The 14,188-nt window shown below is 40.5% G+C and overlaps 1 protein-coding gene across 1 annotated transcript in view; it reads right to left on the reverse strand.

The window, feature by feature from the left end:
* Positions 1-13,577, reverse strand: part of LOC130106773 (E3 ubiquitin-protein ligase RNF123) — a 349,957-nt gene extending 336,380 nt beyond the window's left edge. Inside the window, exons 1-14 of the mRNA XM_056273023.1 lie at positions 13,475-13,577; positions 12,148-12,263; positions 11,434-11,518; positions 7,998-8,077; positions 6,889-6,986; positions 6,602-6,656; positions 5,038-5,123; positions 4,594-4,680; positions 4,292-4,359; positions 3,289-3,417; positions 2,875-2,986; positions 1,720-1,824; positions 1,212-1,337; positions 409-501 (exon numbers count right to left, since the gene is read on the reverse strand). Of these exons, the coding sequence (XP_056128998.1) occupies positions 409-501; positions 1,212-1,337; positions 1,720-1,824; positions 2,875-2,986; positions 3,289-3,417; positions 4,292-4,359; positions 4,594-4,680; positions 5,038-5,123; positions 6,602-6,656; positions 6,889-6,986; positions 7,998-8,077; positions 11,434-11,518; positions 12,148-12,229 (1,206 nt within the window). The 5' untranslated portion in view covers positions 12,230-12,263; positions 13,475-13,577. The remainder of the gene's footprint in view (positions 1-408; positions 502-1,211; positions 1,338-1,719; positions 1,825-2,874; positions 2,987-3,288; positions 3,418-4,291; positions 4,360-4,593; positions 4,681-5,037; positions 5,124-6,601; positions 6,657-6,888; positions 6,987-7,997; positions 8,078-11,433; positions 11,519-12,147; positions 12,264-13,474) is intronic.
* Positions 13,578-14,188: the final 611 nt, after the last annotated feature.

Here is a 14,188-nt window from a genome sequence, read left to right on the forward strand (position 1 = left end):
CTTACCTCAACATTTTCCATGACCTCAATAATATGTCCACTTTATTTGATCAATTATATCCTTTCCCAGGTCATGACTGGAAAATTAGTCTATAAAATTCCAGGTTTTCAAGGATGTATGGGAACCCTGAATTTGTACCATAAAAATTCATATGACATCATCACAAAAAAGAAAATGGCATCGCTCGACTCACTTGTGACTAATAATGACAACTTTTACTCCAAGTCCCTGACTGTTGTTGGGTCCTATGTAAGGCCCAAGCCACAGGGTAGTATCTTGACCCTGAGTATCAAGCACTTGCTCAAAGGGTGGACTGTGTGTCGAAGTTTATCAAGGCTTGACCTTGAGACTTCGAGGGACATTGGGGATGCTAGTAGATGGCTGGATTTGGATGGACCCTTATCCTACCTGGAAGCCAAGGTCTGGAATGATTGGGGAGAAGCGGTAGGCCCTTAGCAATGACATCATCAGCTGCTTCAGGCACTCATTCACCTCGTAGTCCTACAGAGACAAGAAAACAAAACAATGCCTACATACACTGAATGTACTTGCTATTTGAATGAAATGATTCCTTACTGACTTCAGCTAAATACACTTCAATGATTTAGATGAGCTATAAAATGAAGGGGAAGAGAAAGGTCAAATGATTTTTAAGCCTTAAGGCAAGCGACATTTTGATGTGCAAAAGGTAAAAAAAATTCTGCCAGAGCAGTAAGATGATTTGATTTGTGAGATGATTTCACCCATTAATCAGTTCCTCTCAAATTTCATCTTGAATCAAGCGATCATCTTGAAACAAGCGATCAGTCTTGTGTCAAGCTGTAACTTGTTTCAAGACATTCCTTCTTCAGTCATAACTGTACTCACAATGTGTAATAATTCATTTTCTCTAGACAGATTTTTTCACCCATTTTCAGATTTGAATGTTTTCCTTATTAGTGCAACATGACACCTATGAGTACAATACCAAACATGTAAATACTCTTTAGTATTGCAATCTACAAAAATTAAGTATTACTTTTCTGTTTTTCACAATGTAAAGAAAATTACTTCCCACAAGATTATTCCTTTCCAAGCTGAAAATTGGAATTTAGATATCTCAAAATACAGTTTCAGATTTTTTTTTTTGTTTTTTTTTTTGGAGTGGTTGCATCAGTGTATGTGTGTGTGTACTTGTGTGTGTATACAAGCGTGTGCATGTGTGTATGTACCTCCATGAGCAGCCAGAAGAGGTCCAGTAGTTGCTGTATGAGAGGATGTTCGTCAACCGAACCTCCACCCTCCAGAATACCCAACAGGAAGCTCATCAGCACATCCTCTACTAGGTAAACTTTACACTGGGGACATATCAAAATGTTACAGTCACTACTTTAAATTAGAGCTAAAATAGAATTCAACTGTATCATTTATTTACAATGGGGCTACATTTAAATGTAATCCATACTTGCTATTATACACTGAGGGCAACATTAACATGTATCACTGCCACTACATCCCACTACAGACATATTAATTAACATTGTAACCACTTACATGACAACTTTCAATACTATATGAAATTTCCAATTAAATGGTTTAGGAGCAAATTACAATGTTCCTGCTTGTTCTTGCTTTCCACCAGGAACACACTTAATAAACATAGGCGCACACACATGCAAACCCAAACACAATAACAAATGCTGATACACAAACTAGCCTTTAACAATGATTTGTTCTCACCATAAGGGGAGCAAAGTGGTTAAAGATATGAGCCAGGGTGATCAACACGGTGGGTTCTCCATGAAGCATCCAAGAGGCGCAGTCTTTCTCAACTAACCTCTCCTCCTTCAACAAACACACAAAGAGGAAAAAGAATGTGAATAAAAAATGGCACGAAGATTGGATTAATGCAACAGAATTAGCAGAACTGTAGTTAAGTGGTCCACACTGCTTCCAGGAAACTGACCTTCCCAAATGGTCATAATACAAGGAATGAACACAAAATTAAAAATGAAGTGGAGAGAAGGATATGGTTTAAAGTAAGAGAAAAATTATAGATTAATGAGAATAGAAGGCAAAGGGATGACAGGGAGGGCTGTACATTGCACTGGAAAGAGCTTCTAAGATGAGCTGTCCCCAAACAAACAACCTGAGTCAATAGTGCTAACCACTAGGCGGTACGGTGGCTCAGTGGGTAGCACTGTTGCCTCACAGCAAGAAGGTCCTGGGTTTGAACCCCAGGCCATCCCAAGTCCTTTCTGCATGGAGTTTGTTCTCCCTATGTCTGCGTTGGTTTCCTCTGGGTGCTCCGGTTTCCTCCCACCATTAAAAAGACATGCAGGTTAGGGTTAATATTCCTGTCTGTGTCCCTGACCAAGGCAATGGAAAGAAGGACTGGAGTTGGTCCCCTGGCACTGCAGCTGCCCACTGCTCCTATACAATAGGATGGGTTAAATGCAAAGAACAAACGTCATTGTAACTGAACAATGACAAATATAAAGTGGCTTTCTTCTTTCTTTCTTCTTCTTCTTTCAGAAATATTACACGAGGAAAACTTACGGTGGCGCATTTTCCTTCATCTTATATTACACTGCAGGTACATGGAACAACTTTGCTGCAGAAGCATTTGAGTGCAAAGCTTTGCACTAAGAATATCCAAAATCTGAGTGAAGACTGCATGAACTCAATATTGATTTAAAAAATGATCAAAACAAAGCACAAACAAAAGCATCACTATCCCAATTTTTCTTCCAGTCTGTTGACAAACATACAGAGATGACTGCTTGTCAACATGTTTTGACAACCCTTCCAGTTTTTTGCAGATTTCCCCCATTTTTGAAGCGTTTAGAGCATCTTCATATTCAGGTGTTGTCTGTAGGAAGCATGCATTCCTACCTGAGTGTCTATTGCCGTGGACAGAACAGTCTTGATGTAGCCTAGGAGTTTGTGTGCTTTCACCAGGTCGACAGCAGGGGGATTCTGGAGGGGCAGGTACCCCTCAACAGGGTATGTAAATCACAGACCTGTCAAGGAAAAAGACTTGGCACAGAAAATGCAGTAAAATGCCTATCACCAAAGATAAAGTCAACATGTAAAGCGACAGCAGCACAGTGCACATTTCTTGGTCCTTTGGTAGCGATTGTAATCTGTCCTCAGAGAAACTGAGAAAGTCACAATACACAGTGAGTAGCACCTGTCTAACATTGCAGCTATACAATATAAACACTCAATGAAAAAAAAGAAACAGCAGCCAGAAAGACTTGGCACACATTTAATAAAATATATACTACTCCCGTTGGGGGGCAAGGATATCTGAGAGGTCTACTGCCAAAATTGAATGCCACCGACTCTTTGAAGGAGAGGCTGATAGCAGGGAAGTAGGCTATGCCTGGACCCATCTTAATGTTGGAGAAGGCTGTGCCTAGAGACTGACCATTCCTGGGGACACACAAAACAACATATCAAGAAAGTGTGTGAAATATCTAAACCAACCAGACACACTGGTATGTGGGTTCAGACTTCCACCAGCCAGTTTGATCTTTTAGAAACATTTAGATTTGCAAGTAGAGCTGACGCACGTTGGCTGCCGACTACATGTCAAAGAGGTAAGTAAGAATAGTCAGACTTGAATGCAATAGCAAAAAATTACAAGCAACTAAATGGCAGCAAAAGCTAATTCATATATTTGTAGTATAAATATAATTATAACAAACTGATAATTGATGGTATTCACTGTTGTTAAGCATGAATAAGAGGTCATGCCAACAAAAAAAATTACAAACACGAGATCAAATGATAGATAAGAATTCCTCAACAGATTTATAATAACTAAGCTGATGGGGCGTCTGGGTAGCATGGCGGTCTATTCCGCTGCCTTACCAACATGGGGATCTCTGGTTCGAATCCCCGTGTTACCTCTGGCTTGGTCGAGCGACCCTACAGACACAATTGGCCGTTTCTGCGGGTGGGAAGCCGGATGTGGATATGTGTCCTGGTCACTGCACTAGCGCCTCCTCTGGTCGGTCGGGGCGCTTGTTCGGGGGGGAGGGGTAATCAGAATCAGACTGGGGGGAATAGTGTGATCCTCCCACGCATTACGTCCCCCTGGTGAAACTCCTCATTGTTAGGTGAAAAGAAGCAGCTGGTGACTCCACATGTATCGGGCATGTGGTAGTCTGCAGCCCTCCACGGATTGGCAGAGGGGATGGAGCAGCGACCGGGATGTCTCGGAAGAGTGGGGTAATTGGCCAGATACAATTGGGGGGAAAGGGGGGGACTAAGTTGATGATACGGTAATGTTCATCTAACTTACAAGCAGAACGTTATGGTCCCCTCATCCAGGTCTATCAAACAGCTGACAATATCTCCAGCAGCCCACGACTGAAAAAATAAGGACACACACTGAGATTCAGCCATGTCAGCAAACTACAATTTACAACACAAATTAATATTCTTGATTTAAAGCTGTTTTGAAACCTCTTCAAGGCATTTTATCTGAAATAGAATATAACACAATTGTGAAATAATCAATCTTTGCTGGTGTCACCTGATCAAAATTTTAAATGACACACACCCAGACCTTATTTTAAAAATCTAGATTGTTGCCCTACTCACCTTGCCGTAGTTAGTGGTAGTCACGTTCCACTTCCGAACTCTGTTGCCATCGTAGGCATACGAGTCAGGAGTGTCACCCACACCCTCCTAGGGACAGCGCCGAGAAGGTGGCAATGAAAAGATAGGCCCATATACAGTAAATGCACTGATACCAATCCTGTATTTTAAAATGTAAATACACTACGATGTTGAAGAAAATTACTAAAAGCACAGCTTAATCACTTGTAATACACTGAATAACTGATAAGAACTGTTGATTAAAGATTATTCACAAATGAAAATGAAGGAGTAATTGCAAAATATTTGAAAAAACAGAAAGTAAAGTCGCAGTCATGATGTCTCTTCTCTCTCCATTTCTGTGTGTGTGAGTGTGTGTGTGTGTGTGTGTGTGTGTGTGTGTGTGTGTGTGTGTGTGTGTGTGTGTGTGTGTGTGTGTGCGTATACCTCCTGGTTGAAGCGACAATTGAGGGTACACCACCCGATCTGCATCAGACCCTGTGAGGAGATCAGCACCTCATAGGCCCATTTCCCTGGAGAAATAACCAGCACAGACTGTTCATAGTATTAAAAAAAGTGTTTGTCTCTCAAGATATTATCAAGCTTAAAAAAAAATCATTCTCAATTTCCTTTTATTTACAGGTAAAACAAACTAAATTGAGCTGTGAAAACTAAATTCACATTATTATTCCCCACATAAAATGAATGACCATGAAGCTATTTTTAAGCAAATTTGGGAATATGGAATAGGAGAAACTGGATGGAAATTTTGAAATATTAAAAAACTACCCAATTTTGGAAGAAAAAAAAAAGGTTTTTTGCATTTCTATGTGGTGAACATGTGAGAAGGTGCATTTTGCAAAAAGCAATAATGGACATAGGTTTTTGTTTTTTTGTTTTTTAATTTCTCCGTTACAACTATCAACTGCTCTGTTTTTCTTTTGAAATCCTCTTGACTACATGAGCCCTGCTTACAAAAATATTCCTAAACTGCTTAAAACTAGCTAAAAGAACAGCAACTAATTCGCATTGGAATTTTTTCATTCATTCATTCATTCATTCATTCATTATTCAAACTGCTTATTCTTACTTAGGGTCGCGGCATGCTGGAGCCTATCCCAGCAGTCATTGGGCAGCAGGCGGGGAGACACCCTGGACAGGCCGCCAGTCCATCACAGGGCCAACACACACACACACACACATGCACACACACACACACACACACACACACACACACATTCACACCTAGGGACAATTTAGTACGGCCGATTCACCTGACCTACATGTCTTTGGGCTGTGGGAGGAAACCGGAGCAACCGGAGAAAACACACGCAGATACGGGGAGAACATGCAAACTCCACACAGAGGACGACCCGGGATGACCCCCAAGGCTGGACTACTCCGGGGCTCAAACCCAGGACCTTCGTGCTGTGAGGCAACCGCGCTAGCCACTGTGCCACCGTGCCGACTTTATCCATTTTTTCAGCTTTTCAAAAATGTGTAAAGTTCTACATTTGTTTAACATTAGATGGAAACATGGCTAATGACAGTAGCTTACTTGCTTTGTTGCCACACCACGGCAGAATTAATTAAGTGTACAAAATACAGTCCTGTATAAGGAAAACTTCATAACTAACCTGTACAAAGACCCTTTATGAGACTGCATTTACAGCAATCATCAATACATTTTCCTAAATACATTCAATTGCCAAACCAAAGTATCTATTCCTAAATAGATTCTTGTCTGCTCATTATTTGATCACAACCCCCAAGGAAGAATAGCAGAGTATTCACAGTAAGGCAGGAAGCACATGGAATGAGTTTCTTCTAGATATCATTTGATAGCTCTGACACTGACTGGATATATTAGGAGAAAAGAAATGCTTGTGTCTGTTGCATGTAATATGCATGAAGTCAAACAGACTGACTGTGATATTTCTATTATACACTATCCATTTTGCACTTCTACAGCCATATATTGAGACGGTGCAGCTGATTTAGTCGAGCGTACCTTTGTATACACATGTAGTAGCTCTGATAGAGCTGAAATTGCTGTGCCCGATGACCTAGAATTATAGAAAAATAAGAATGCAACATACAAAGCATCACCAAATCAGAACTAATCAACAAAATCATCTGCTATAACCACTCCAAACACCATGATTTCCACATCCGGAGGTTTCTTACACACGCATATTGAATAGGGCAAGACGGACTGAATGAGGTAACAGAAATTCAACAAAAATATGACGCAGTGAATATCATTTATTATAACAGCAATAGCATTTGATATCTCACCCCAAGTAGGTCATCATCTACAAACAGAAGTCCTTCAAAGCCACTGGTGTGATCCAAGACAACCGTCTGAGGGCCCAAACGCCCGTCAATAAGCTGGTCTGCAGAGAGGTAGATATTTTAAAAAACTTATTACATTTTAGAGATTATTCTCAGTTTATGGTGATACATATTAAATTTATACTGTGACTGCAGTAAACAATGGGGTTGCACTGGCCAAAAGAAAAGAGAAGTGCTGCCTTAGTCCTGAGCATAGTGAGGCCAAAGACATAGGATAAATACATGTCTTCTTCAGCCGTGCTCTGATTACCTTTGTACATCCTTTTTTCTTAACAAACCGAAAACAAGAAATTAATAACACACACTGAAGAACGTAAAATTAAAATAAATACAAACAAGGGATCTTCTGGAAGAATATCAGTTTTTCATGGTATAAAAATGTTTTTGGTAATATTTAAAAAAATCCAATTGCATTTTTAATTAAACAAAACATACACATTTTTTGCATTAAAAAATGCCTCCTTTGCAACTTTTTTTTTTTGCCCCAGGGCGAAATGTTCAGTTGCATTCTGCAATCTTCTTCAGAAAATATACAGGGAATCTCATCATTTAATCTTCCAGGCTGAACAAAGTCCATAACCCATTTTAGGTCCTGATGCATGGATAATAAACACTTCCGCACTGAATTTGGGGGAAATATGTAGAACCCTTATGCATCCCTTAGCACAAATGCATATGCACACACACACACACACACACACACACACACACACACACACACACACACACACACACACACACACACACACACACACACACACACACAAATGCTTTTTCAGACATAGCTTTATGTGCCTCCCAAGGTGTGACCGCAGAAGGCAATTTAATAACCAAACCTTGGCTGGTACTGAATGGGTGATTAATTAGAATTTAATATCCATTTACTCTCTAAATATAGCCTGAAGGATGGTAAGCAAGGAGAAAAATCAGCTGCTCAAATTGTTGCAATTACAAATGTTTATGATCAGCCTTAAAAAATAGCCTGTGTGTGTGTGTGTGTGTGTGTGTGTGTGTGTGTGTGTGTGTGTGTGTGTGTGTGTGTGTGTGTGTACCTCTGCTCTCCTCAGTGGGTTCTCCCTCAGACAGCAATCTTTCCATGTGAGCGCCCAAGTCCTGGAAGCCCAAGGGTTTCCTACAGAGAAAAAGGAAAAGGGTTTAGACAGACCAGGAAAAGAAAGTGGGTTGAAAATGTTGAAGCTTTATACTGTAGCATCAGTAGGAGGAGAAATCAGCAAATGCATGTTAAAATGCACACCTCAAATCATTGATGGCCTCCAAATTGTTTAGGGGGCCTTTTAAAAAAAACGAAGGGGCACAGTGAAAAACGTTGACATTAACATTGCCATTCTAATACACTTGTGTTTGATTGTGCGAATGATTTGATGAGTGTACAATAAACTGCACTTATTTACATTTTTACTTTCCTCCTTTTTTTAAAACTTTTTTTAATTCTTTGCACCCACAGTTGTGATATCTAAATTGTGAACTTTCAAGGGAGTTTTCTCTACTTGCTGCAAAGAAAGATGAAAGAAAGCCACATTATTTGACACTGTATTCTTGCAATGAATTTGTTCTCTGCATTTAACCCATCCTATTGTATAAGAGCAGCGTGCAGCTGCAGTGCCCGGGGACCAACTCCAGTTCTTCTTTCCATTGCCTTGGTCAGGGGCACAAACAGGAGTATTAACCCTAATATACATGTCTTTTTGATGGTGGGAGGAAACCGGAGCACCTGGAGGAAACCCACGCAGACACGGGGAGAACATGCAAACTCCACACAGAAAGGACCTGGGACGGCCTGGGGTTCGAACCCAGGACTTTCTTGCTGTGAGGCAACAGTGCTAGCCACTGGGCTACCATGCCGCCCCCAAATGATTTCTTTACCTCCATCACTGATTAAAAAACAAACCATATTGGTAGAGTTGGGGACAATTTCTTTCTAAGCTAACTATAATTCAACAGTGAAGGTGAATGGAGAGTTTTTCTCAAACTTCTGAATGTTAGTGGGTGTGATAAATATACAGGTAGTTCCTGTTCAGTGTACATGAAAGACCACCTATAGTACACCAACGACAGTCACCTCCTGTGTGCCTTGTGATATATCCTCATAACCACGTTGTAACTCTTGACCGAGACTCTTATCAAAAACACATCTGAAAAGCATGACAACTTTGCACAAAGACATGCCTGTAAGTCTGCAAATAAGGCTGTTTTTAAACCCCTGGACTGATGACTTTTTGTTGATTGAGGTTTTAAATCTAACAGCAGTGAAATGCTGACACTCTCCTTCAGGTCAATGAGGACACATCAGCAGTCAATTCTCATATCAACAAAGAAAGATTCTCATGAAACAACTGAAAATACAACTGATCACTTCTACATACTGGTCCTCAAATGGGCTAGCTGTTCCTTGTTTCCCTCTCGATGCTGTTGTGATGCAACGTGACTCCTCTCCATCATAAACTCTCCTTGTCTCTGCTCATAATTTCCTTTCAAGGTCTTAATACATTGGGTCAGTCAAAGTGTGAATATTGATTAGAATAACTTTGTTCACTATGTATAGTGAATTTATAAGAAATTGTTTCAGAGGCATTGTACAGACACAAATCTTCAACACATATAGTACACAGCAGGAACTGTCACAAAGTCCCATACAGATAGTGAAAACACAAAACATAGTTACTGCAGAATAATATGGCTTGGGTAGTTCCTCTAATCTTGGAATGTCAACATAGTGACTTTTCTCCTGAAATCAAGACGTTATGGAGGGGCAGGATGGTCTTGTGGTTAGTAAAGTCATCCACTGACGAGAGGGCCCAGGTTATATCCCTGTACAGCCTGTCAATGTATTCTTCAGGAAAATATCTAACCCTGCTTGCTCTACTCATTGGCTGGCCAAAGGTTTCAGTAAAAGCAGAGAGTAAAACTTTCCGTCATGAGGCCAAAACACCGGATCAAATCCAAAACTTCTGAAAGTGACTCCTTTCCTTGTTTCACCGGTCAGCTAGTTTTCTAACTTTCAGAGCTCGCTTTCAGATCAGAGTAAAATTTCTATCATAAATGTTAACTACCAAAGTGGAAGGTAACAATTGGCTGATGGGTAGTGGTCAATTCCCACCATGGTTCAGTGTATACTGCAATAAAACATGGGCAATAAAACATGACGAGGGAGCTCTGCCAAGTGTCTCGTTTTCATCATATTTCCATTTCATCTGGAACTAATGATTTTTTTTCTAAAGTTCTATCGAATTTCAAAAATCAAACAAACGAATGTACGCAAAACAACAATGAATAAGCTCTGTTATCCTTATTTTTGCCCCTGGTGTAGTCTTTTGAGACTTCTTCAAACTTCCAGCTCCAAATTAGAAATGAAAAGCTTTCATGTTGATATATAAGTGAGGAATGAATAAGAAAAGTAAAGTCCAGTGGACCGGGCAACCCTCGGACAGTGACCTTAAGCAGCTAAGCTCTGCCTATGTTGCTGTACACACGGACTATAAAGAGCATTCGAGTATTTGTGTTTCTGTCTATATATAGAGCCGCTGGGGGTAACATGAGCTAGCCTGACTTAAGGGCAAGGGTCTGATGTGTCTAGGGCACTGTAACACTCGTCCAGGTCAGACACACAAACACACATACACATAAATATGCACACAGTCAACATCTCAGCATTTTTCCTTAAGCTATGATTTGCATGTATTGCTCAAGACATCAGCAACATGCATCAATGCGAAAGCACAACAAGTGTGAACTTTAACAACATCAAACAGTCTATTGCATCACCTACTGCTGTGGCCAAAATGCTAAACATGCGTGCAACATTTTATTCAACAGCAGAAGGGAGTGATAATAGCCATAACTTATTATACATCGATCAGAACAAAATACTTGAATAATATCAGCGCAATATCAGTGGCATGTGGGGGGGCAGGTCTTAAGGTCCAAATCAAACTTCAAACAACAAGACGAAAGTAACTTGAAAGTATGTAATTTCTGATCATGGAGGATGGTGGGAGAGCGGTATCGAGTCTGAAAGGTTCACCCTTCTATGGGGATTGAACACTATCCCTCAGGGATGCAGACAATCAACAAAAAGAGTAAATTGACCAATGTGACAATTGCAATGCAAATCCTGTCTTTAAGTACCTTTATCAAACAACAAACTTAGTTCTTACTTTGCTAAATCATAGTTCAAAATATTACTGATACCTTGAAGTAGGCAGTCTACTGCTATGTGTTTATTTGCTTGCTATGTTGTCTTTTATTTAAATAAAAGACAGTAGGAAAGCAGAGTGGGAAATAAAACGGAGGACATGGGGGAGAAATTTTGGGCAGGATTCAGTCCTGGGCCATCAGGAGCACATGCATTTATTTGAAGGGAATTAGCCTCTACACACTAATACCAGACCTGTTCATGAGGTTCTACTGTGGTGGAGCTAGTGACAAATAAACAAGGAGAAAGTTCTCTGCAGACTGAGAAGGTCATACCTGAGGGAAGCCAGCGCAGGTCCCTGCTTGGTGGAAGGGAATACATGGTGCAGGTAGTCACTCAGCAACTTTTCATTAACTATGCCTGACACGGAGAGGAAGGGAGAGTGCAGTACAATTTCAATTAACAGAATTGATAGTGCAGATAGCCATAGCACTAAGTACATTTAAGCGACACATTTATTATTTCACAGGCTACAATAAATTGTTAAAGTGTTATATTTCTTTTTATATATTTGCATATACATCTGCTATGTTGGTTGGTGCTACTAATTTTCCCTGATTGCATCTAAATACTTATCTACATCCACACATTTAATAAACCATGCACTGTTTGACATGCTCTACTGCTGGAGTGTTATGAAGTTCACTTGTTCTACTGCTGGGTTTTCAAGCCATGAACATAAGGTGTTATTTCACACATTAGTGTTACTATATGTTTAACGTACCCTTTGCATATCACAACACTACATCCCTATTTAAAGATTTAGTTCTCTGCCTGTATCCCATGACCTGTTGCTGCTTTGTGTCAATTATATCAGAGGACCATTATTCAAATTATCTTAATCTAATGATTTAAATCTGATAAAAACGTCCTTAACCTTTATAATACAAAAGCTTCATCTTGGATTTTTCTATTTCTGTGTCTGGCATGTAACTTAAATATTTCCCCATCTTACCTGTGCATGCGATAAGTCTTATCCCAGTGCTTACCTGTAGCTCTGGCTTTGTCAGCGTCTGAGGCAAGTCTGTAGTTGCGGCGGGTAAGGGCAGTTCCACCCCCCTTAGAGCTCATGCTGTCTAGTTTAAGCCCCTTCGCCCATACACTGCTGGCAGACATAAAAACAGTAAATGTATTAACTATTATAAACTGGTTTCAAGAAATACAATTGTGAATTGGACTGGTCTGACCTCCGAGAGAGGGTAAAGAAGAGCAGAGACCAGTTCTCACAGGAGCCTGGATTTGATGGAAAGCAGACTTTCTCTCTTTCAAATGATGACATCCCTAACTTTTCCTTTGTTAATTTTTCGAGCCTTCAAGTTAGATATTTTAGTTCTGATCAGTGTTCATGGGGACCTCCATCAAATGTTTGGAAACACACACAGGGAGAGTATATGGGTTATCTTACTCTCTGTTATACAGTTAGTCCATATTCATAACAACAACAATATACTTAACATGTTATACCAACAAGTATATGGTCATATAGACACTGGCAATACACACTCGCTAAAGTTTGCGATAGACAATTGAGACCGCAATTAATAGCTGAAAAACAACGCCTGCAACCCGGCACACACGCGCGCGCGCACACACACACACGCACGCTCACACACACCTGCTGCGGTTAGCAGAATCCTGATGTTTGTCGCTAGTTTCAGTGAGAACCGATTAGTACATGACATTTATCCACTGGGTAACACAGACAGCTCGTTATACGTGGGGCACTAGTCCGATGTTGTCATAGTCGAGGTATGGTGAAAGCTGAAGGAGAAAGGATGAAAATTCAAAGCTTGTTTGCTTAAAAGTTGACTGGCGCTGTGCAGATAGGCAAAACACGATGTCAGCCTTGTCCAAATTGTCAGTGTCAGCTGTGGCCTATGTTCTTGAAAGCAGCCGAGAAACCCCTGTGATGAGATCAGAACTGACCAACAGAGCCAAGTAAAAACAAGGCTAGCTTCCCTGCTAGTTAGCTACTGCGCTATCTCTGGGAGCTCTATCTCCACCTTATCTCGTAACAACTTTAAATACCTGTGTGGCGTGCCGCTACAATGCAAATGCATGGAATCAGGATAGCCTTTGATGAGACTCACAGAAGGGGCAATGTCGGTCAACTTGCAAGACACTTCCAGTCATGTTTAAAGCATTGCACAGCATCAATGTAGTTGCTTGCACATCGTTGGTAGCTATCAAGCTAATCACTCTCAGTTCTCCTATGTGACAGCCATGGGAGAGCTGACTGAAGCTCCTCTGCTATTTTGGCTTAACATCGGCTAACGCTGCTCCGAACGACTAACGTTAGCTGAGAGCAAAACTTACCGGGTCCTGCTGTATCGACGAGCCTCGCCTCCACACGGGTCTCTCCGCGATCCACTTGTATTTTGTTTATAATAACGATGTGTTACATAGGATGTGTTTCCTATTGTAGTGGGCTAGGTTAATTGGTGCAACAACAGTCCTCCTCTGTCAAACGGTTCTCACGTCACGGGGTACCAGTTGGTACAAAATACTTGGCTTGGCAGAACGCGAATGGCTAATAGCGAAACTCGTTGCCTTGGCTGTGTAAACAAATGCAATGAATACACATTCCCATTCATGTAAACAACTGTTAATGTCGTGTTCTGTTTGTTATTATACCTAATATTATTTTTTCTATGTATTTCACAGCTAATATAGTATTGTTCTCCATAATATAGGCTGCAGTAGTTTAGTCCATTACTACTGTCACTCTGATTTCAACGTAAGGACGTCTTTTATTGACGATGAAAGGTCAAAACTGCCAGTACTTTATAATGGTTTTTATGTGTAGTCTTGGGTTAGATTACAAGGTAATGCGAAGTCTGCACCGTTCACTTATTTTTGCCATAGTTTAGTTACTATGTGGAAGTGTGGGGCAACACGTACATAGGCAACATACATAAAGCCATTGTTTATATTACAGAAAATCGCAGTAGGAAATATTCATAAAGTGGATCCAAGAGAACACACTACCGGACTGTTTCTTAAGTCAGGATTAAGGAAACTTAAAATTTG

The sequence above is a fragment of the Lampris incognitus genome, chromosome 2, assembly GCF_029633865.1.
Source record: "Lampris incognitus isolate fLamInc1 chromosome 2, fLamInc1.hap2, whole genome shotgun sequence".
Taxonomy (NCBI): Eukaryota; Metazoa; Chordata; class Actinopteri; order Lampriformes; family Lampridae; genus Lampris; species Lampris incognitus.